At 41.0% G+C, this 24,189-nt stretch overlaps 4 protein-coding genes across 9 annotated transcripts; 3 read left to right on the top strand and 1 right to left on the bottom strand.

Annotated features, from left to right (window-relative positions):
• Positions 1 to 254: 254 nt before the first annotated feature.
• On the bottom strand, positions 255 to 3,149 carry LOC147157565 (cyclin-dependent kinases regulatory subunit 1). 2 transcript variants are annotated; one of them, XM_086062505.1, is made up of 4 exons: positions 2,987 to 3,149; positions 1,837 to 1,904; positions 1,555 to 1,682; positions 255 to 879 (listed from the first exon to the last, which is right to left on the bottom strand). In XM_086062505.1, exons 2-4 carry the CDS (start codon positions 1,893 to 1,895, stop codon positions 833 to 835), a joined length of 234 nt encoding a protein of 77 aa, XP_085918631.1. In that variant the 5' UTR covers positions 1,896 to 1,904; positions 2,987 to 3,149; the 3' UTR covers positions 255 to 832. The 2 variants fall into 2 exon arrangements, with proteins under 2 accessions (XP_085918631.1, XP_085918630.1); XM_086062504.1 differs by lacking the exon at positions 2,987 to 3,149 and adding an exon at positions 2,154 to 2,835.
• pbxip1a (pre-B-cell leukemia homeobox interacting protein 1a) lies at positions 3,123 to 10,445 on the top strand. Of its 4 annotated transcripts, none has more exons than XM_086062502.1 (10): positions 3,123 to 3,429; positions 3,992 to 4,128; positions 4,239 to 4,326; positions 4,407 to 4,474; positions 5,289 to 5,742; positions 5,824 to 6,042; positions 6,141 to 6,184; positions 6,914 to 6,971; positions 7,060 to 7,203; positions 7,977 to 10,445. In XM_086062502.1, exons 2-10 carry the CDS (start codon positions 4,057 to 4,059, stop codon positions 8,669 to 8,671), a joined length of 1,842 nt encoding a protein of 613 aa, XP_085918628.1. In that variant the 5' UTR covers positions 3,123 to 3,429; positions 3,992 to 4,056; the 3' UTR covers positions 8,672 to 10,445. The 4 variants fall into 4 exon arrangements, with proteins under 4 accessions (XP_085918628.1, XP_085918625.1, XP_085918627.1 ...); XM_086062499.1 differs by having other exon boundaries at positions 5,229 to 5,742; XM_086062501.1 differs by lacking the exon at positions 3,123 to 3,429 and adding an exon at positions 3,456 to 3,474 and having other exon boundaries at positions 5,229 to 5,742.
• Positions 10,446 to 11,651: 1,206 nt separating this feature from the next.
• s100a11 (S100 calcium binding protein A11) lies at positions 11,652 to 12,771 on the top strand. Its single transcript, XM_086062503.1, has 3 exons — positions 11,652 to 11,818; positions 11,900 to 12,039; positions 12,563 to 12,771. The coding sequence occupies exons 2-3, from the start codon at positions 11,911 to 11,913 to the stop codon at positions 12,692 to 12,694; spliced, it is 261 nt and encodes an 86-aa protein (XP_085918629.1). The 5' UTR covers positions 11,652 to 11,818; positions 11,900 to 11,910; the 3' UTR covers positions 12,695 to 12,771.
• Positions 12,772 to 14,149: 1,378 nt separating this feature from the next.
• s100u (S100 calcium binding protein U) lies at positions 14,150 to 22,489 on the top strand. 2 transcript variants are annotated; one of them, XM_086062977.1, is made up of 4 exons: positions 14,150 to 14,317; positions 17,805 to 17,935; positions 18,170 to 18,591; positions 18,634 to 22,489. In XM_086062977.1, exons 2-4 carry the CDS (start codon positions 17,816 to 17,818, stop codon positions 18,839 to 18,841), a joined length of 750 nt encoding a protein of 249 aa, XP_085919103.1. In that variant the 5' UTR covers positions 14,150 to 14,317; positions 17,805 to 17,815; the 3' UTR covers positions 18,842 to 22,489. The 2 variants fall into 2 exon arrangements, with proteins under 2 accessions (XP_085919103.1, XP_085919102.1); XM_086062976.1 differs by having other exon boundaries at positions 18,170 to 22,489.
• Positions 22,490 to 24,189: the final 1,700 nt, after the last annotated feature.

The raw sequence follows: 24,189 nt of genomic DNA, 5'->3' as shown, positions 1-24,189 counted from the left end.
TTCAGAAAACGGGTGAGCTGTGATTGGTCGTTGCCTGAGCAACTGATGTGATCTACAGTAACAAAATGGCCACTCCAAGATAGATAAAATATTTATTTTTTTTAAACGGCTGAATTTTGCTGCATAGCTCATATTCCACAAATGTAATATTAATCTAAATGTCATGTTTAGACTTGAGAGGTCACTTATTGTCAAGAAATGTTTATGGTTGACTTTTCCTTGAAGTCATGGCGCAAAAAATAAGTCCGCACACAAGCATTTCAAAATATTTATTTGAGAACAGGCAAAACATTCACAAATACCGAGCGGCTCGTGTTCACAATAAGCGTCATCTTGTTTTCCCGCAGAAAAATTGGACCGTCAAATTAGCCAAAGCAGCGTTCATGACAAAAACAAAAAAATCTGTGAAATGTTCAGTTCCACCCAGCAGCAGCAAACTGTCACGCCGCATATCAATGATGATGTTCGATGGGCAATACAGGTGACGATCCAAACTTTTCTTTGTGTCTTTTTCTTCAGAGCTTGACCCAGTAAGTACAATTTTTTTTTAAAAATAAAATAAAATTAAAAAAAAAAAAAACATGAAGGCAACTTAGACAGAAAGATTAGTAGAGAAGTAGACAGCAAATATGTGCAAGTCTCCCACGCCTCCTCACAAGCGAGGTAATTTTTTTTTCTTCTTCCATTATTTGACACCGGTGTTTGTATTCCAAGTTAGCCCTTTTCAGTCCACGACACGATCCTCCCCCATTTCAAGTGAGGCCAGCACCACGCAAGAGCTTTGTTATCCAACAGCATTACTGCTACGTTGTTGTTGTTGTTTTTGTTTTTTTTACTTTTGGTTGGGAAGCGGGCGCCTGAAGAGCAAGATGTGTGGCTCTGTGGGGCGGGAAAAGAAAAAGTGGGCGGGGCACTTGAAATCAGTAATGTGCCAAAGGCATCAACCTACACTTAAAATGAGTCAATTAACCCTATAGCCATGTGCAGCAGTAAGAAGTTAATATTTTGATAGCTCCATTAATTTTCATTGACAATTTAAAAACACATATTGCCACTTGCTGTCGACTAAAGATGACATCATGTGCTCATGGCTCAGTTTGCAAACATCACATGACCAAACCCGGTAAACAGGTGAGCTATGAAAAATTAATAAAGCTATCAAATTAATTCCAGACAAATTTGTAACTTCTTACAGTTGGAAATGGTAAAATGAGTCAAGTATCCCTTTAAAAGCCATAGGAAAGTCAGAATTGTAATACATATGTATAATAATTAAAACACACACCGTCCATAAATAAAAAAAAATATAATACACAAGTATGGCGGTAAGTAAGAGCGCCTAAATACATTATTTTTATTCCCTGTAATACTGTAGTATAGCCTTGCTGCCATTTAGACATTGAATTAGCAGCACTGTCTTTCAGTTATTTTTGTGTTTTTCTCATTCAATACGACATCGTCTGAATATGAAATTAAACAGTCTTTCTCCACCCCCCAGAAAAGTAATACAGTAGTCATTTATTTTCGAACTAGGGAAACTCAATTGTGTGTTACCTGGCTGGTGGATCATGTAGTGCACCCATCCTTGGCTCTGTTGCACACCAAGGTTCCTCCATTCAGTTTCTGACATCAAATGAGTCTTTGGCACACGCTTGGCAATATCTTTGGGCAGCATCACATGTCTACATAACAGGGGAGGGGAGGGGGGGATAAACCAAAAAATAAATAAATCAATAAAGACTCCTGGGTTTCCATCATTAATAATTGATTACATTTTACAAATACAAATTTGACATGGTGAACACATTATAAACCAACTTAAGCCATACACATTACCTGTATTCATATTTCTCATCGTCATATTTATCAGAGTAGTAGATCTGTTTGTGTGACATGGTGACAGTCTGGTGGAGGAAGAAAAAAAAAAAACTACGTCAAAGACAACTTCATGATAAAAACATTTAGTTAACTAGTTGTTGTTGGGGTTATTTTAATAACAGTTTCAGCAGCAAGTGTGTTTTTTATTTTCGTTTGGCTAGGTCGGCTAGGCTAACCTAGCGAACGCCAATGAGCATTTTTACACCATAAAAAAAGGCAAACAAAGTACGTAGAATGGATGTGGGTATTGTAAAACCACACGAGACACACGTTACCTTAAATGATTTCTCGGAGAGGTATATTGCCTATTCCTTTTGGACCTCGACAATTCCCTCACTTGGTTTCCCACTGAAATGGTAACGCGAGCCCGCTTTTCACCATTCAAATCGACCTGGCCTCTTCTCATTGGCTGACACGGCCAAGAACCTCCGCTTTTATTGGTCGAATTAGTTCGTCGCGGAGAGATGACGTTCCTTAACAGCGCATTCCAATTGGTCCGCGAACCGCTAATCGACATGTCAACGTAACGGCCATGTCTACAGGGGCAACTTTACTGTCAAATGCAATGTTTTCAACTTTTTCGGTATAGTTTCCTTTATTTTTGTTGACGTCTAAAAGTTTGCTATCCATGCAGACAAATGCAGTCCTCATGTATGTACTTCTCGACACATGTATACTTCTGTGAAGATTTCTTATTGCTGCACTTCTTATTTAACTTTAATTTAATCTCTTTCTATTCTGCTGTTTCTTCCTTACTGTAACTGCAGCTGGACACAGTCCAGGAAAAAGTTCCCCACGGGGAAAATAAAAGTATATCGTATCGTATCGTAAATAAAGACAAAAACAAATATTATGCCGCATCTTTTTGCTGACGAATTTGCCCCTTCTAGCTTAGCGTCACCATAGCCACGATCAAGCTCAAAAGGGGCGGGTCGTAATTACCTACGTTCATATCTACTAGATGCACATTGCACAGTGAACCTAAATAACATATTCGGTTGCTTTCGGTAAGTGTATTTGCACATTATGCGCGTGTTTTACATACAAGTCAAATTATGTAAGAAATCGTGCCAGTTGTCATTTTAAATGATGAAAATAAAGGAGTCACCCGAGAAACTGCACGGTAAAGTCCCCAATCCCTGTCAAATATAGCCGTGCGGACGTGTCCTTGAGCAGTTGGTCCACGTCTGCCTCTCCCGTGTATAAATACACGTGCTCTCTTCCATTTACGCTTTAAGTTTGTAGACGGGGGGGTCTTTAGGTCGCCTTCACCTGCCAGCCATCAATCAAAGCCAAGATGTCGGCCACTTTCGTCTGACGCCACACTTCTGATTCACACATCAAATTGGTGGAATGCACCCAAGGATGCGGCTTGGATGAAATCCAATTGGTTGAGTCATTTCTTTTTGCCGATTGGTGGAAGTTCACCCAGACGTGCACGCTCACTTGAGTCCAACGAGAAACCCGATTGGTCGAGAGGCTTCTCGGGACTGACGTGACGCAGATCAGAATTCCCGAAGTTCCCAAGTTCGAGGGGACGTTCCGAATATAGTAAGTGCATATTCAGGAGTTGAAATTATTCCCGAGGGACGTGTGGTAAATATACATTGTCGTGTGTGTTCATATTAGTGGCGTCGGGCATGTTTGTGGCCCGTTGTTAGCCGCGCGCGAACGCGGAAGTGTTTTAGCATCCTTTGTTTACCATCACTAGAGAATGTCGAATGTGCTCCCTTTACTTTTATCTTCATCCTTGTACACGTACAAATGCAAACATTCAACGAAACCTTCCTCTATTTGCCTTGATGTCAGGCTAAAAGCGTGAGCTCACTGCCGCAATAATCCTTTTGGGGTTATTTCGCTGCCACACGTCAAATCTTTGACACAACAGCGAATTCGTCATTTATACGATGGGATGTTATTAGAATGGGAGCCACCGCGTCATTACGTAACCTGTATTACGCGTTAATCCCATCTTTATTGCATGCGTGTGCGCGTATCACGTTTTACCGCCCGTGCAATGAGCGACCATAGTTTTCCATTCCAAGCACAAACGTGCATTCTTCCAGTCAATGTTTAACTCGCACGTTTTGAACAACTGTGGTGCTTTGTGCAGGATTCTGCAAATACAAAGGAAAAGAGTGTCCTCTGTGCTGTGCCAAGAGGCGCCTAAAGGTGGCAATGTCGGACCACAGCAGCAGCACTGGCAGCAGCGGCTCGTCCACCAACAGCTGGACGCTCCTCTCCCCTGAGGTAAGTCCTTGAGATGCCTTCTTTTAAGTCGTCTCTCATAACAAGGCAACACAACAACCACAATGCAAGCACTCATGGTGGGAGGTGTTAATTTCTTTTGTCTTCCACAGGAAGCAGCTGCGGACAACGTGGGACCACTGGACGATGGCACGGAGAGCCTGGGCGATGCCCCCAGCCTGTCGGAAGATATGGCGGCAGGTGCGAAAACTCAGGTTAAAGCATTTGAGGGGCCAGCGGTTGTGAACGCGATGTTCCAAAAAGACCGTTTGTTATTGCAGGTGGTGTTGGGGAGATCAAGCCCAGTGACATTCCAGTGGAGTGTGTCTTATCAGAGGAAGGCCACCAGGTTGGTACGGCATGCACTAGCGTAAAGGGAACATTTTGTGTCAAATTGACTTTTTCATTGCTTGTATACTAATAGTTGGGTCTCTGGATGTAATGTTAGATGGTTAGCCACAACAAACCGTATTGATTTCAGCACGGGCTTTTAAAAACAGAATAACAAGTGTGCTTTAATTTTTGATCCTTAGGTTTTTGTTTTGTTTTTACAGTAGCACGTCACACATTTTATTGGACCCCTTGTTGTTGTAATTTGCGAAAGCATAATCAAAATGATTAATATATGGTCTTCACTGGTGTATTTTGAAAAACAACAATCCTAAACAAAAATAAACTTCAAAACCATTAAAAGTTTAATATTCATAAAATGTAAAAAAATAAAAAATATTTCTTTTTTTTTTATGTATATATATTTTGGGGGAAAAATATATTGGATTAAATCAGATTTTTAAAATGCTAATAAAATAGCTAATAAAAAATCTTTCGTATTTTTAAAAAACATTTTTAGGATTTAAAAAGTAAAGGGTAACTAAACCTTCACTTTAGAAATCCGAACAAAAAAATATTTTAAAGACAAAATAAAAATTTGAAAACATTTTTCAATGTTATTTTTTGTTAAAAATTTTTTTTTAAACCAAAATTAATAAAATATGATTTTTTTTTTACAATGAACCCATTTAACCATATTCAATTAAAAAAGCATGTTTTTTATGACGAGCGGGATGGAAGCTGGATAATTACACACACACACTCATCGCCAGGTGTGTCAAGAGACCGCCCCAGAGGCCGGTGACCGTCCCACCCTTTGCTGTCCTCTCCAGCCTGACCAACCGGTGGCGTTCGACCCGGAGTACCAGGCCCCCGTCATCCACGAAATCATGACCAGCTCACCCAGCGACAACGAGCATCTGGAGGTGGCATTCGTCTCCAGCATCGATTTCGGGGTGCCGCGGGATGCCGCCGAGCCCGACGAGGCAATTCGAGACTCAGAGGAACCTGTCACGGATGAGCCGGTCATGGACACGGTCGCAGCCTCTGACGCCAACGTCAACCTTGACCAACCAGAACCTCCAGTGGGCCCGGTTCCAACTGATGATGTCATAGCACCAGAGAGCATTGGTTCAGGACAGGAAGAGGCGAAGGAGGAAGAGGAGGAGGAGGAGGAAGAGGAGGAGGAGGAAGAAGAGGAAGAAGAGGAGGAGGAGGAGCAGGAGGAGGAAGAAGAAGAGGAGGAGGGGCCATCTGAGTTTAAGATGCAGGAGGAGCAAGGTGAAGGTAATATCATTAAATCTATTTACACCCACAAAAACACGTGAAAAGGCCAAACAATCCTCAATTAAATCAACACCACCTTAGAGCCCCCCGCGAGTTGCCACGGCGACGGACTGCGCATGAGGACGGTGCAGTCCAGGCCGAAAGCGTCGGATGTGGAAGATGAGGATGAGGAGGAGGATGATGATGAAGAGGTGGCGTTCATTCTGCCGCAGAGAAAAGAGGAGAAGACGTGGTGGTCGGTGAGCAAGTGCATCATGGGTACCGCCGTGCTGCTCTTCCTGGGCGCCCTCTTCCTGTCAGGTGAGCTTATCCAAAGCGCTTCATTAGCACCCTTGCAGCCAGTCGTCTGTCAGTTACGGCGAGGAGTGACGGCTTGTCTTGTTTGCGCTTGTTGACAGGTGACTTTGACTTCGGCGATGTGAGCGACGCAGAACAAAGCCAGGTCTGTTTGCCCGCTTCCTCTTGTCACTTCCTATAAACACACGCAATATCCCATACAAGAGCTGTGTTGACTAATCTGTCTTTGCAATGACAACAATTAATGCTCAGGCTTTCTTCTTTTTTTTTTTAACTCATTTTAATACAGCTTCCTTTTGTGGAAATCTCGACATCCAGTTAAAGTTCCAAATTAATTCTGAGAAATAAGACTTTTTTTCCTCAATGCAACTTTATTCCTCAAACGGACTTTTTTACAATTACATTCTCATTCTCCTAAAATTTTAGATGAATTGTGACTTTATTCTCATTTAATTTCCCCACTCATGTGTTATTTTTTTATACACACAAAAAGTGTTTTGTAATCTTAGACGATACTTCATTTAAAAAAAAAAAGTTCAGTGAGCCCCCTAGGTTATCAGTACGTCTTAAAAAGATTAAATGGAAACAAGTAAATACCATAGCTTTTTATAGTTTCTACAGTAAATATTTATTTCCCAAAAAATTACCTGAAACTTTCCCATTTCTTTGCTTTAATGTGGAACAAAAACAAAAGATTCAGAAGGTTCCCAGGGTCAGCAGCATCTCTTAACTAAAAATGTAAATAAATTTAAATAAATATAAAATTTACATAAAACAAAGCACTCAAAGTACCTTAACACACAACCATTAATGGCAACAAAAGTGAGTACACCCCTATGCCTCTTGTCTTTATGCTCCATTGCCGTCCCTTCAGAAACCCGCTGACGCTCAAAGCGATACCGACTTCTCCCTCACCAACGAGATGTCTGCAGGTTAGTCTTCACTGATGTACCGATGCTGCATAAGGAGTTGTTGTTTTTTTTCTTCCCCTCAACGATGGATGTCCTTTTTTTGGTCTAGAATTCAAAGCCGTCCTGGACACGTTTGACACGGATAGCAGCGGAGACATCAGCATCAAGGAGCTGGGCACTGTGATGAGGATGCTGGGAGAGAGCCCATTGAGGCAGGAGCTGATTGCGATCATGAAGGAAGTGAAAGCGGATGGTGAGCAATTGAAAGGACATATGTTTACTCGTAAGATTTAATTGTGTTCTAGTTAGGGCAAAAGTGGCACTAGTTGTGGAAAAAGTTGCCACATATATATATATATATATATATATATATATATATATATATATATATATATATATATATATATATATATATATATATATATATATTGTTATTTCCTATTAGCATCAGCTTGGTTAGTGTATAGTATTGGTAAAATGCTAACATGCTAACTACACTGACGACATTGACAAAATGCTAATGTTAGCTCAAAAAGTTTAATTTGAACCTCACTAGTCTACACATGACATTCCGATTAATATTAATAAGAGTTATGAAGCAAAATCCAGCCATTTATATCTCAGGGCGGCCATTTTGCCACTTGCTGTCGACTGAAGATGACATCAATGTTGAGCTGAGACCTGAGCAACGTTGATGTCATCTTCAATCAACAGCAAATGGCAAAATGGCCATTCAGGTCTCAGGTACCAACAACCAATCACAGCTCAGCTTCAGAAAACAGGTGTGTTGCGATTGGTCGTTGTCTGAGCCCTGAGAAACATTGATGTCGTCTTCAGTCGACAGCAAGTGGCAAAATGGCCGCCCCCTGTGATGGATAAAAACAGCTGGATTTTGCTGCTTAACTCATATTCCACTAACGCAATATTAACCAGAATACCATATTTCGACCAATGGGGCTGCATAGAACATATTTTTGTAAAAAAAAAGAAAAAAGAAAAAAAAAGCTTTAATAAATTCCTTCGCAGCCGGCAAGCTTGATTGGAAGAACAGCCACGCGAAGCAAGGGCCGAAACAAGACGTCACCGAGCGGCCGAGACGAGTGTGGGAGCACCTGGAGAAGATCCGGCGGGAGATCTCGGACGGGGTGGAGCGCTGGAGCGAGAGGAGGAAGGACGGTGAAAAGCGCCGCAAAGACGAGAGGAAGGCGAAGGAGCGGAAGCGCCGGGACGAGTGGGAGACCAAGAAGCCGCTGCGTCGACAGGACCGCGAGGACAGGAGGAAGGAGAAGCCGTGGCGCAGTCACCAGAAGCAGCACTCCAACGACCTGGCCGGCTTCTGGCGGGCGCAGGAGCAGAAGCTGCGCCGCCCCGCCCGCCCCCGCCCCCGCCCGTGCGCCTCGGTGGAGGAATGCGCCGCCCAGGAGGGGCTCTTCCCCGTGGAGCTGGCCGAGTTCGAGGAGCTGCTCGAGGGCTACCTGAGCAAGCTGGAGAGCTCGCCCGAGGAGAGCAAGAACTTCCTGCGGTGGCTGGTGGGCGACTTCTTCAGCGGCGGCGTGTTCGCGCACGACCGCAGGGCGTTCGCCGACTTCGCCGAGGACGTGGCCGACATCCTGGAGGACATGGCGGACGCGGCGGAGGGCGCCGACGACGCCCTGGAGGAGGCCATGGAGGAGTTTGAGCGGGAAGCTCTGTGGAAGTTTGCCGCCATGGGTCAACATTGAGCGGGCGACTTCGGCGGACATCTTGTTGCCGCCGGAGCTGTCAGCGTACTCCATAAACACATCCCTACTCTTGTGACTCTGTACTGTAATCCCCCACCATTAGGGACCACGCCCTTCCGCGAATAGTGCAAATATCACCAAATGTTTATTTATTTTTATTTTTATAGGATTGCTAATATTATAGTAAACTCAAGCTTGGATTTTGGGCTTTCAGTCTTATCTAATTGAAGACACTAAATTGCCCTAATAGGCACTTCAGATAATTAATTCGCGAGTATGTGGGGGATTACTGTAATCTGACTGTCGTTACGTTTCGTCGTGTTTTCCTCCTGTCGGGCCCACTCATGTCCTTCTCTAACGATGAATTTTCACAAAGACTTTTGACTTGGATCTCTTAAAATGGCCGTCAACATGCCAACTACACAGCAAACGAGTATTGGCGAGATTCTAATGGAACATGTGGACTTCGTCCTCACCTTGATGGCGTAGCGAAGATTTGCCCATAATGTTTAAAATGGACTAACATTCTGAGGAAATGTGTTCATTTAATTTATTCAGGGTTGTTCATTTAATTTATTCAGGGGATGTGTTCAACACTTGGCCAGTGTTATAAGGTCCTAATAGTCAACAAAATGGTAGCATCTTTTTTTTCCCCTCTCTGTAATCGCTGTCATTGACATGAAAGAGGGAACTGTTAACCCATTTGCTAACCAAAACAGCAACACCTACAGTCTGAATGTTGTAAAAGAGCTCCCTTGGCAGTATTAACCTTGCATAATGTGCATTATTATTTTGGGCTACTTGGTCATGCCACAATGTTGTGTTGCAAATCAAAACAGCAGCACCTACAAAGCATGTAAACAGTACAAGTGGAGTTCTGTTGTGAACGAGGTCACTGCACAGTATTAGATTTTTAGATTATTTTGAGGCCTCTTAAGACCAGTAGACTCACTTGTTGTTAACCAAAACAGCAGCACCTCCACAAGAGCAAAGTCTCACGTTATGTTGTAAACCTGTTACCATGAAGTTGATTAATTGCAGACGAGTGATGTGGCGGCTTCCCAATGTTGTGTTTGTTAAACAAAACAACAGCGCCTACCAAAGCTAGGAAACAGAATCGGAAGATGATTTTGAGAAAGGCGTCTTAAGCTTTCCAGTAGAATCTTGACTGAGGTCGCTTCACAATGTTGTGTTGCTAACCAAAAAAGCAGCACTTGCCAAAGCACAACAGTCGAGTGAAGACTTTTTGTGAATGTGTTTGCCACACAGTATTCAAGGTTATATGTTGGCGCCCTAATAGAATGTGAGTTTTGTGGCCGCTCCACAATGTTTGTTTCTCGTATCGTCCTCTGTGTTCGTGCAAGGCTGTTTATTAATGAATGGCACGTGTACCGCAGGCAAATGTGGCAGTTTGAGCAGTTTTTTGGGGGGGGATGGGTTGTGTCATATTTGAGTTCTCCTTTTATTTATTTAGTGGCGTAAAACTGCATATTTAATTTTGAAGTACAACTCGCTGATGTGCCTTTTTATTGCGAATTTTCATTTGGTCCTGCTGGAGTCAAAAGGAATGTAAGATTGTGACCCTTTTATTGTGCTTCACTTCAACCGCGTTTTATCTTTGTGTTTGGAAGGTTACTTGAGTGACATCGGTATTGTTTAGTTTTGAGCTTGTTTGGAGCGTTTTCTGTTGGTTTATCAAATGCATGTCTTTTGCTTTATGCCCTCCCTCGATCCTGTTCAGTGTTAAGTTCAATAAATGAAACCACAAAATCAATTAGCATTGTCTTTTCCCTATCTTGCTGTATGTTAGCATTTTTTCAGTTCTGAAAAGCAAGCAAACTGCAGAGCTTGATGAAAAAAATCCTGCTCGGCCTTTGCACTTTGTTTTGTTACATGTTAGCATTTTATCCTTTGAGCTACAATCCCACGAGGTCAAGATTTATTTCTCTATGCACGTTGCTCTCTTGCTATGTTAGTATACAGTTTGCATGTTAGCATTGTCAAGTCGAGTGAAACATTACCCAACCACAGCAAGGCGTCATTTATCTACTTTCATGTTATTGATCTACCTTAGCGCTGTGTGCAATCTTGCAATATGTTAGCAGAGCAATTGTTAGCATCAACTCTCATGTAAAATGGTTACTACAAGACAAAATGTCCGATTTTTACTGATCCACCTTGGCGCGTTTTGAGTAGCCTATGTTAGCATTGACTACTAGCATTTTAGCATTTGATCATTTTGTGTGAAATACCACTAACTACTGACTAAATTTGCAAATTTATTTGTTAGAAAACCAACTGTTAACATGTTAGCATCTAACTTAAGTAGGGTATAAACACATTTGCTGTTTACAAATGAGAATTATGGCTCCAAGCATGTTAGCACGCTAGTAGTTCCCACACTAGCTGTCAGATTGTTAGAATTGGAAATCTGGAATCTGTTGACTACATCTAAACTATTTCACTGCTTGCAGATGAAGGGAGCATGTAGCATGTCCGCGAAACAAAAAAGTCGCTTGTCAAACGTGATGCGACGGATTCACGAGCAAAGAATGTTAGTAATGGCGAAACCACAGCGAACGCCAATCATGCTTTGAATTCTACCCTACAACCTTTTGCCACTTTGACTCACAACATTAAATGTGGCCATTGTATGAGCGATCTGATACAAGAAATGTTGCCTAATGAATAAGAGTGCCTCAGTAGGTGCTGCTGTTTTCCTTACCAAATGGGTTTATCTTAAACTACAAATGCGTCTTGGGTAAAAACGTAACAATTAAACCAACTAACAAATTAATCAAAGCAATTGAAGATTTAAATCATAAATATTCCAAATTATCCTTTTAATGCCAACGTAAGATGTTTGAATCTCTTGCAGGTGTCATGCCGATCGCGATGACCTCATTTGCCTGATGTTTTGTATAAACTCTGTTCTGCTTAGACGGGCATGATTTGCTCTCTGTCTCGTGTGTTCAAACTGATGCTATCTGTCAATCCTTACGTTAATGCGTCCTGCCATCAGCATTTTGTTGTGGAAAATGAGGGCAGGTGGAGTGTTTTCCGCTGATCCCTGCATCCCTACACGACATATAAATAGACGGGCATGATTGCCGTGACGGGAAGACGTCCCTTCTAGCATATCACACGGTAATGTTATACAGTATGTCTCGTCTTTATAATTCTATGACACCACAGAGCTTACTTTGGTATCTTACTTTTTTTCCACAGGTGAAGCCAGCATGGAAGCCGCCATCTTGACTTTGGTCAGCCAGTTCAAGGCGTACGCGGGAAAGGACGGGTCTGCCAGCACGCTGAGCCGGGACGAGTTCCACCAACTGGTCGCCTCCCAGCTGCCCAACTTCGTCAAGGTAAGGATGGCTTCGACTTGAAGGACATGATGGCACTTCCTGTTGTGCATTATCGCCCAAATATGGCTGTAAGGAAGCATTTATAACAATCTGAGAACCAGAGTGGGCTAATTTCGTTTTTGACATTTTAAAGCTAATCTTGGTGATTTATATTGATTTCTTCTTCTGGATACTTGTTTTGTTTTATTGTGTTTTTACTCAGATATTGTCATTTTGTCTAACTTCTTAATTTTGGTCTTGGATCATGTTACCTGAACTTTTACCCACAACGGAGCTATTGTCACTATCTTCAGTTTTAAAGGTTGGATCCTGCAAGGTTGCCTGAAAGAAAGAAAAAAGAGACTGGGATGGCTTACTGACATATATTTTTATTATTATTTAATTATTTTATTTACTGTATATAGCTCGACTATTGAGCTCTTGTTTTTCCAACTACTGCTAACTTTGCAACCAATAGGTGGCAGCAAGTGGCCACATCACCTCCACAAGTGACATTCTCTCATTTCTCGTTATTTATGTTCAGCCTGGCGAACCGGATGCGGTGGACCGCCTCATGTCATCCCTGGACCAGAACTCTGACGGCGAGCTGACCTTCTGCGAGTTCTGGCAGCTGATTGGAAAGCTGGCCGGCAAGCAGGGCGGCTTCGTCGCTTAGAACGCCACCGGCTCGTCCATGCTTTTTATTCCTGGTTAACCGTTGGCCCAGATTAAAGGCCTCATTGTGTCTCCTCAGCTCCCTGTCATTCATTCACTGTACTCACAGCCTTGATTTAGTGTCCCGGTTGTAATCCTACCCACAAGTGTCTCGTTGCACCTGACGGCCTAGTCGAGCGTTAAGCATCGATACCTGCTAACTCGCCCGCTGTGGCCACCCCGTGTTGTTCTTGTGTTCACTCTCATGTCTACAGGATTTGTCTCACTTCCGAAATAGCTCAGATAAGTTCCTTATCAAGTCAAGTGTATGAATTATAAATTGTCAGACAGAGAAGTCTAATGTGAATAGAAAAAAAAACTGCAAGTAATTGAGCCTATATAAAAGCACACACATTTACGAGATTAGTACATTACGTTAGCATATTTGCTAAAGTCGTATTTCAACTTTTTTTCGAAAAACAAGAAAAAACACAACAAATTCCAGAAACAAGAATTGCCTATTTTCAACCTTTGTGGACTACGATGACTGAAAATGACTGAGCTATACGGCGGGAAACCATGCTAGTAATTATTAGTTATGCTAATATGCTTACGTTGTCACTTTTTCTTTTTTTTGCCAGTAAATTATTTTGTATTTTTTAATGCCGGTTAACAGGAACATAAAATTATAATAAAAAATAATTGTCCACTTCCCCTAGTTTAATTTAACTAACTGATGAAAATGTGGCAAAATATGGTAACATAATGTAGATTGTCCTGTTTTCACCAATATTACTATTTTTTTATTTTACTTTTATTCTCCGATAAAAAATATGAATTGCCACATTTCCATCATTTTTTTTTTTTTAACTGGGGTTTTGTTTTGTTTTAAATTGTCCCAGGGTTTTTTTTTTCCTCAGAAACAGAAAATAATTTGGTAAAATAACGTGAATTGCACCGTTTCCAGAAAATATTCTACTGGTGGACATATGTATTTGTGGTCCACCAAAAATATAATAATAATAATAATTGGTCTACAACCAAAAAAAGGTGCATGCATGTTCCCAAGTTAGTATGTTAAATTTCTACCTTGAAAGTAGGCTACTTTCCCCCTAACTTTCCTGCATGTGTAACTAAAGAAGCATCATTCCTCGCGTCTTTTTCTTTTTGTCCTTCTTTCTTTTTTTTCTTTCTTGGAGCGAAAAGTGCGCACATGAAGTCACTCGAGATGCTGTGTCCATCACACACACACAGAAAGACACATTTACACACACATGCATCCAAAGTAATCGACATTGCAAGCCAAAAACCAAACTTGCATGATTTCTCGGTGGAAGTTGCCCAGCTGTTCCACGATCCCTCCCTCCCTCCCTCCCTCTCTTCTGTGTGCTCTTCCAGGTACACGCCCTTTCACTTGTCATTGGGGTGGGGGGTGGGGGGTGGGGGGGGGGGGGGTAATTTGAAGGGAAGCAAAAAAAAAAAAGAAAGAAAAAAAGAAAATCACGGAAGAGACTTTAGCAGTTGTACGAGTTTGGCAAGTTGCGTGGACTCGAAGCGGGAGTTGCTGCAGCGGCACAGGGCGGAGAAAAGGAGCTCCAAAAGTTACTTTTTGCGCACATTTGCACGCTTGGTCCGACGCTTTTTGGTGAGTGGATTTATCGTACGTGTCTGTTTGGTGCTTAGGATGTTTGGCTCGTCGTTTTGTGCCACGTTTCGACGTCCATACCCCCCCCCCCCCCCAAAAAAAAAGACGGCTTTTTCGCTGCTTTTCGTTGTGTTCAGTGACCATTTAAAAGGGGGAATTTACAGATTTAAGCCAATAACTTTTTTGCAATCTTTTAAAACAAAAATTATTTTCTTTCCTCCCCTCTTTTTTACTAATTTGCTCCAAGGTGCTATAGTGTCCAAAGTGCGCAAAAAAACTTTGCACGCCAAGAGTTATCGATCGGCGTTTTAGCGAACGTGTCCACCCACCCCGAAGGCAAGGGTGTGGAACCTGAGGCCCGTGGGCCTTAACCACACCAACCACCGTATTCGAGCAAGCAACTGGAATAGCCGCCTCGAAACATCAGGCCTCATTAAAAGATACAAAGTCATAAATGTGATTGTGTTACTGCTGTAAAGTTTACGATGGCGGATGGCTAGTTTGTTTCGGGGAGGGAAAACTAATAAATTGCAAATAGCAAGTGATATTTTTTGGGGGAGGGAAAAAAATATGGATTAAAGTGTTTTCTTCCAAATGAATTTTTTTTTAATGTAAGTAATATTAGTAGTCTTTTTTTAAATACTTTTTTTTGGAGGTGGTATTACAAGTTTGAAGTTGTACATAATCTTTTTGTTTCAGGGGAAAAAAATCATAATCATAATCCTATGCTAATATTATGTAAATGTAGTCAAGTTTTGGGGATCTTAATACTATAAGTTTGATTCTTTAGTAACCAAACTGTTGTAATAATTCTTGAAGTTCTATTTTTGGAGGGAAGAGTTACATTATGGGATAAAAGTCCTGTTTTGTTTTAGGGAAAAAATATTTAATAAAACGATATAAGTCATTTTTTTACCCCCCAAATAACAGGTGCGGCACTTCATAACATACAGTAAGAATATAATTAAATAGAATGTAAACAGTAAACATGATTTCATTGCCCATTGTCATTGTGCTCCTTTAGTTTGTACATCTTAGCCACCAGAGGGCAGTAAAATACAGACATGCATAAAAAACAAGAAGAGTTTAACAACTAAGGGGCACAGTAAGCCACAGTTGTTTGTTGTATTTTCACAGAGGATAAAGAACATATGCCTGTTGATATTCTTAAAGGCCCATTCGTTTGGATTGGTCGTTCATTTGGTGCGACCATTCCCACGCACAACCTCTATATAATCCTGCGTTAATATTTGATGTTGTGCGTGTATTGTCGCGAGCCTACGCACACTCGGGGGGATCGCATTCGCTTAACGGGCGGGGGAAAGGGGAAACCTCCAGTTGTAAGGCGTGTACATTTCAGAAGCTGGGCAGCGAGTTTGTTTTTTCAGGGCTTTTAGGACAAATAAGGCGGATTAGTTGGTCGCCCTGACGGAACAGGTGATGCAAATGTCGCAAGGCTGAATAATTCATGTGAGAAAGAACACGCACATGTTTGTCTTGCTTTGGAGTGGTCGCTTTTAGGCTCAGGCTGCAAATGGCGTGTCACAGTACATTTACTAGGGATGTAGATATATTATAAGAGGGTGTGCACACTTTTGCAACCTCTTCTTTTTTTTTTGTTCTTCTTTTAGACATATTTTTTCGTAATCAGTTTTGCAGGTTATGTCATATTGGTGGTAGAAAAAGTATGGGAATAATTTTTTTAATATTAAAAAAATCTGGCTTTTTATATCCACTGCAAGTAGGTTAATACTTTGTGTTTCCCAAGTTTTTAAAATAAGTATTTTAAATGCCTGCCTGTACATTTTTTCCCCTTCATTTTCATGCAAAAACCCCAATGACACACAAACATTTGACAGCTCACACCCTGGTCTGTAATTGTTTGCAGCTTGAAGTACTGCTTGTTTGGCGCCACACTGGCTCCACTGGCGGATGGAAACAAGTCATGTTGCACAAAACTTGCAAGGACAGGGAGGACAGCGGGTCTTCTGCGGCCCCTCGTAATACTGCTATAAAAACTCTTGAAAAAACCTAATTATTTCTAAAACAAACAACAAAAAAATCTAGTAACAAAACTATGCTTTTGCTTGTTTTTTAAAGATATATTTTCTTTACTTTTTAGCCCTAATTAGATGTTTTTTTCTCACATTTTTTTCCCCTGAATTGTGGTTCACTAAGCTGTAAGCCCTAAGTGCCTTGTTCTAAGAAGTATTACGTGCGTGTCGCTGTTGTGGCATTCAAAGCGCGCGCTGAAAGACTCCAGAGTATGTCGTCGCTTTGCTCTCGTGGCTTTGGGGGAAAAGAAAGAAGGAGCCGGCGGTCGGTGGGTCGGTCTGTAAATTCCTACGTTGCAAAACAGCCGTGAATGGAATTCCTGCGAGGAGAGGTCACCCACACGCACGCATGCTTTACATCTTCTGAAGGAAGTGGAAAAGCGAGCAAAATAAAAGCGGTTACAGCGCTAAACATGAAATGCAAATGTAGAATATCTACAATACGTATGTATGTAAGTATGACGAGCCGACTTTGACCATAACTGCATCGTCTTTTCTTATTTTCTTATTTTATTTTACGTTGTTCTTAACATTGTATGTTTTTAACTGTGGTTCGAAGGTGACCTTGAGTGTCCAGAAAGGCGCCTATGAATAACATTTATTATTATTATTATTATTATTATTTTCTAGAAACATTACTTTTTTTCCTTGGTAAAATATGATGTTTTTTTCTTTAAAAACAAAACTTGTTGCTCTAGAAAAAAAATTGGGACATTTTTTTTCTAGAAATTACTGTTACTATTTTTGACTACTACTACTACTAGAAACTACTGATTGTTTTTCCTTGAAACTATGCAAAATAATAAATAAATAAAAAAGGTTTTCTTGGAAATAATATCTAGAAAAATGCAATTTATTGCTCTGGAAAATGTGACTATTTTCTTGAAAATGTTTATTTTTTCCCCAAAAAATAAATCTAAACGTGTTTCTTTTGAAAATGTGACTTATTCCTTGGAACATTTCTTTGAAAAAAATATTATTTTCTAGAAACAACATTACGAGACTCTAAAGTGAGACAATTTTTCTTAAAAATAAATACATTTGCGTTTGATGTTTTTCTCGAGAAAAATGCATATAGGACAAATCTCTGACTTTTTATTTTAAAATGCTCTCTTTTTCTTGAAAGAAAACTGACATAATGGCCTGAAAACAATCTGACGTACACAAAAGGTCAGGAGAGCGTAAGGGAGAGTGGATCGGAGACACAAGATGAGCACAACGGGTAATCCGAAGCGACGGGTGGCGGCGGAAGCCTCAACAGATCAGATGACCTATCAAAGATCGTGGCAGCCATTGTGCCTCTCAATCACACGCTTGGGCCTTCTTGCACATGTCACTAGTGGAATCTTTTTCCACTCACGGCACTTCACTGAATCCTACCTTTACATTTTTATCTGTACTGTATGAATCTCGTGTACCTTGTGTGTTATTAGAGAAGGAAGTCATGGAGGAAGCCATTCAGACGGTGGTCACGGTCTTCTTGAAGTCCGGCAAAGGGAAGGAGAGTTTGGGACCCAAAGACTTCCAGAACCTGGTCAAGAGCCAACTCGGCAACATCCTGACGGTCAGGAAACAAAACACAAATTCTAATAATCATCTTTTCCTTTCATCATATCACAGTGGTTTGCAAAAATATGAAATTAACGTCTTAGGAAAAAGCCACAGCCTCATTTTTGATTATTCCAGACACGTTAATGTATTTTAATGTGGTGCTTGGAGAGCCGAGTACGTGTAAAATGTTTGAGAACCAGAGCTCTATATTTTACGCCATGATTAATAGTGATTTGTCTCGGTGTAGGACACAGACAGCAAGGAGGCGGTCAACAACATGGGCAAGGGTCTGGACGCCAACGAGGACGGCAAGGTGGGCTTCGAGGAGTACATGAAGCTGGTGGGCTACCTGGCCAAGACCGTCAGTGAGCAGCGTTGTCGCGGCAAAGACGCCCAGTCCTCCCAAAACGTCCAGAGTGCCGCCGTGGACAACGCCACCCCGGACAACGCAGTCCCGAAGATAGAAACCCCAGAAGTCAAGCTGGAAGCAAACGCGGACGGAAAGACGGAGATGAAGTTGGACGTCAAGACGGAGGTGGATGAGGAGAAGAAGAAGGAGGGGGCGGAGAAGCCTGCGGGGGTGACCTTACCGAGCATGAAGGCGACGGCACCGAGCGTGGAGTTGACGTCAACTGGGCTGGACGTGACCCCACCTGCCGTGGATGTGACCTCACCGAGCGTGAACGTGACCGCACCCGGCGTGAACGTGACCGCACCCGGCGTGAACGTGACCGCACCCGGCGTGGAGGTGACCTCACCGAGCGTCGAAGTGACATCTTCGAGTGTGGAGGTGGTGGCGAAGGAGAAGAGCGCCGTGGCGGAGGAGACAGAAAAGATGGCTGAGGAAGCGGCGGAGAAGACGGCCAAGACGGCCGAGGAAGAAGCCGAGAAGAAGCCTGAGGAATCTGCCACTTCGTAGGGGACAATCAATCAATCCATCCATCTTTCCATCCATCACACTAATGATAACAAGAATAATAATATGAATAATAATAACTGCACCACATCAACACAAAGAGCCACTACAACAGCTAAAGGCCTAAAGTTATGACAGATATGACCACTAGCTAGCTTACTTGATTTATCAAACATCGCAAGGTAGTTAGCTACTTATCAAGCTAACTAGCCCTCTTAATAGCTTTCTGTCTATTTAGCTATCTCTCATCTACAAGTACCTACGCACCAAGCTACTAATCGTACTTGTTTTCTAGCTGCGTGAATTTCAAAAATACACACCTATGAATATGTAGATAAGACACTAGAAAGCTGGTAAGTCAGCTTGCTAGTTAGCTAACTACCATGAAAAAAATGACACCTATCAAGCATTATCTAGCTCTATCACGCTATATATCACTACCATCTGATTAGCCTTTTATTGTGAGAAATTTGTCTACATACAGTAGCTATCTCTGTTTTTAGCTACCATAATTCACTATTCGCTATTAGCTTATAAATTACTACCTACCGTTAGGTAGCCACTACCAATAGTTATATAGACCTAACAAGTTCTCTATCTACTAGCTAGCTAGCAAATATACAATAGCAAAGTGACAAAAATGAAACGTTATTTGTGAGAAGAGCAATTTAGATTGTAAAATAGATTATGTACATTAGGATTTTTTTTTTTCTTTTGTCAATTTATTTGTTATGGAGGATTTGAAGTGGTCATTCGAGATTGAAAGATGGCAGCCAGATTCTAGTTCATATTTTGTAGAAAATTCCACAAAGATGGAAGTCACACTGCTACTATCAAGCTAACTAGCTAGCTAGATATCGAGCAACCGTATGTAGCTAGCAACCAAGCTAATTAGCTCGTTAGCTCACTAGTGTTGTATTGTAGTAATTTCCATGCCCGCTAATTGAACCCTAAATTTGACCACAACAGAACTACAGCAAGATAGCTAGTTAGCTTGCCACTTGGCTACCTAGCACTAAAACAGCAGCAACAGGGATGAAGTGAAGTGCTAACTTTATGACAGAGATATGACCACAATCAGATTTATACTATGAATTATAAGTATTTGTGGTGTCAAATGCACTAGAGCGACGCCATGTGTACAACCACTACACCATAGCGGCCACGCTAAACAACATACCACTGCTAGCATGTGCATGCCACTAATAGAGCACATTTACCTCGTATTATGTGAAAATAGAGCGGCGTTTACACCCCCTCTGCTCGAAAGGGAATAGTTAGCCAGCCACCCTTAATGCATCCAATTGTAGTTTCTTATCATTCATGACTTTAATTCCTTTATTGCTCATTAATATTCTCCCCTTTTTTTGTGACTCACAAATGCTTTTTGGTGCTGATTTTGGCCTGACAATAAACACATTGTGTTGCCGCTTACCAAACTCTGCATCCCTCCTTTTTCTTCCTCTCCTTTTTATATCCTCACTTCACCTGGAAGCGACATTAAACCCTCAGCAGCCACAATTAGACATGGAGATCAGGTGTGCCGCTAAATAATTAAGGACACAAGGAAGGGAATCCAAAACTATCCTCGTGGGTTGCAAGGTGGGGTACGGTGGAAATAGTCCTGAGTGGAAAGAAAGTGAGGGTGGATCCGGATTGGGATTGTAGAATTTATTTATTTTTTACACTCGGGGTGACAAACGAACGAGACAACTGCAGCCATGCCAACTGGATAAACGCTTGTTTTGGGACAGCTCGGCGGCCAAAAGAATCCCGACTGGAAAGATTGAGAGTCAATCCTCAAACATTTCCACCATGGAAAAATCTTTCACATTGCATTCAGGGAAACTGGGATGTTTGACATTCAAACACTGAAAACAAGTTTAGTTTCTTCAGAGGTGTGACACTTCCCAGTTTTCCTGAATGCAGCATTTGACTGAAACCACAAACCTTTTGTTTAAAATATGCAAAATTCCGCTGTGGGAGTTGTTTGAAAAACATTCCTACCGCCCAGGCTGGTGTTTTTTTGTTAGTTTTTTGTTTGTGGCCCTCAGTTTAGTATAAAGACCCTGTTTGACCTGCCAATGGATCTCCACCCCGACCGGATTAGACAACACACACCCTTGGGATACACGCACACACACACACACACACACACAATTTCCTGAAAGCCATCTTGTTTGTCGAGCAGACTGAGCCTCTGGAGGAAAAAAAAAAAATCCACCCAATATCATGAGTCGCAATGCATTTGTATGTAAAGCTTCCCCTTCTCCGCCCCGTTTGTTAATTACGATTTAATGCTTTGTAAATTGTCACGTCGTCAATAATGCAGGCCTGAGGAAAAAGGGCTCAAGTTGCACATACTGTAGACCTTAACACCACTACCAGTAACACAACCACTACGACGTGCACAATGCAAAGTGCTTGGCAAATAAAAGTCATGTGCTCCTGGCACTCCCATTGTAAATATTGCGCACTCTGCTCAGCCTTTATACACCCTTTTTTTTTTTTTTTTTTTTTTTTTTAATATATATTACAATGATGACTAACATATTGGGCATTTGGGGCTTCTGTATTTTTTATATACTTGTGTCTGTGTATTAACCTGAATACAGTGAACCCGCGCTTTTTTGCACGAGGTATGTTCCAGAATCACCAGTCGTACATGAAATGACGCAAAATAGAGACAAAAAGAACCTGCCTTGCTTCAGGCTGTTTATTTTTCACTCCCAGAAGAACTGGCGCCTAAAATAAAAGAGTTTTTATCAAAGTCCGCTAGCGTAATGCTAACACAACACAAAACGCCATTGACAGGCTAGAAGAAATAAGCCTAGATGACAAAACTTTTTTTTTTAAACTGATGGAATTTGGAATTTTTGTCAATCAATTTATTCTCTCTGATTTATACAAACTACGATGTTTAGGCCCTTCTATGCCTCTTCTTCTTCCCTAATTTACTCGTCTGCATCTCCTCCCGTAAACCTCAGTGCACCAAATTCGGACTTTTGTAAAAACAAATATATATGTGTATAAGTCAGCGCTATAGCGGGGGTTCACTGTACTTCCCTTTTCAAGGTACTAATAGCAACATATCAGTCCTGCTTCCTGTGTACATAAGGCATGAATGTGCGTGCGATATTTGCAGGCTTTAAATGTGATCTTTGGTCCATCGTAGGGGAGAAAGAAAAAAAAAAGGTGAAAACTGGATTGATGTCTTGACAGTGAACCTCATACCTCAGCCTGGAAACATCTCATTTCGTCTTTTTTGTCAACTGCTTTTTTTCGTGAGCCGCGCCTAAAAGCGCTAACTCCATGCAGATGCTGAAAAAACACGCCGGGGAGGAAAAAAGCAGCAGGGAGTGTTTGCAAACATGCCCCCCCCCCCCCCCCACTCAAGATGGAAATGAAGATAAGAAAGAGACCGAGAGATACTGTGCAGTCCTGTAATGTGCCAGCCACCAAATGCCAGAGTGTGTGTCTGCGTGTGCGTGTGTGTGCGTTTAGCATCCCAGTCTACTGTCCCGTTGCGTCGCTATGTTAGTTAGCAATCCATCAATTCATACCATGTAAACGCTGTACCATTTTTAACGCTTCATAAATGTGTTTAGCGCTGATGATGAATAATAAAACTGTGACAACCTAGCCCAACCACTTTGACGTATGTGTCTCCTTGACCTGCACAATGTGTCTGATATGGGATACAGGCGCACTCTCGCACTGTAATGTACAGTCGACGGATACGAGGTATCGATACACGGATAGCACTGGTCAAGCTGATGGGTCGACATAAGTAAACTTTTGCAGATGATTTCCCCCCCCCCCCCCCCCCCCCCAGCACATCAGGTTTTCATAATAGTTTAATAATTATTATTATGAATTAAAAGCAAAACGTGGATTTTTTCTTTTCTTTAAAGTTAGCTATAAATTACAATGCATGGTAAAAAATTGGCATTGCGCCAGGTGTTATAGGTCAAACTTAAAAACAAAACAAAAAAAATATCTCAAAAACCTGATATGCTAGAATTTTTTTTAATTTATTATTTTTTTATTATTAAAAAAAAAAATTTTTAATCGCCGTCACATAAAGCCAGCTCTGATTAAAATGTGCTAGGTCTGTCAATATTTATACATACAGTGTCTTGCAAAAGTTGGCATTGCGCCAGGTTTTATAGGTCAAACTTAAAAACCAAAAAATTAAAATATCTCAAAAACCTGATATGCTAGAATTTTTTTAAATTTATTATTTTTTTATTATTAAAAAAAAAATGTTTTAATCGCCGTCACATAAAGCCATCTCTGATTAAAATGTGCTAGGTCTGTCAATATTTATACATACAGTGTCTTGCAAAAGTTGGCATTGCGCCAGGTTTTATAGGTCAAACTTAAAAACAAAAAATTTAAATATCTTAAAAACCTGATATGCTAGAATTTTTTTTAAATTTGTTGTTTTTTATTATTAAAAAAAAATTTTTTTTTAATCGCGGTCACATAAAGCCATCTCTGATTAAAATGTGCTAGGTCTGTCAATATTTATACATACAGTGTCTTGCAAAAGTTGGCATTGCGCCAGGTTTTATAGGTCAAACTTAAAAACAAAAAATTTAAATATCTTAAAAACCTGATATGCTAGAATTTTTTTTAAATTTGTTGTTTTTTATTATTAAAAAAAAATTTTTTTTTAATCGCGGTCACATAAAGCCATCTCTGATTAAAATGTGCTAGGTCTGTCAATATTTATACATACAGTGTCTTGCAAAAGTATTAGCCCCTCTTGACCTTTTTGACCTTTTGTCACATTTAAGGCTTCAAACAGAGATAAAAAAAAAAAAATTTGATTACAAAAAATAAAGAATCGATGCCAAGTGGGACACAATCGTGAAGTTGATATATTTTATTTATTTATTTATTTATTTATTTTTTACGAATAAATATCTGAAAAGAAAAGTGTACAAAATGATCTGACTCCAGAACTTCCCTGATCATTTCTGGAGTATCTAAATGACCGATGACGATAAATAGAATTCCACCTGTGTGTCATCTAGTCTCAGGATCAATGTGTTGATCCATAATTGGTACACGATGCATAGACAGAAAGACCCACACATTGATATATATATATATAGGTCGAAAAATGGATACATTCAAAGATACATATTAAACACATGAATTTAGAGAGAGAAACACCGTACGTGGACACTAAGAAAGAGACATGCAGATAAGTGGTGAACACCAGGATACCTAAGAAGATCCATACTGCACACGTCGATGGATACGTAGCTGTAGTTTATTCATGAAGAGGTAAACGCAGGTCATTTTCTGTGTGTTTTTCCACCCTTGGCTGCAATGGACAG

This window comes from Leptonotus elevatus, chromosome 19 (assembly GCF_054856555.1).
Source record: "Leptonotus elevatus isolate MCC_2025b chromosome 19, RoL_Lele_1.0, whole genome shotgun sequence".
In the NCBI taxonomy this organism is placed as follows: Eukaryota; Metazoa; Chordata; class Actinopteri; order Syngnathiformes; family Syngnathidae; genus Leptonotus; species Leptonotus elevatus.
Note: the sequence above shows the minus strand (reverse complement) of the source record. Positions and strands in the feature narration are given on the sequence as shown.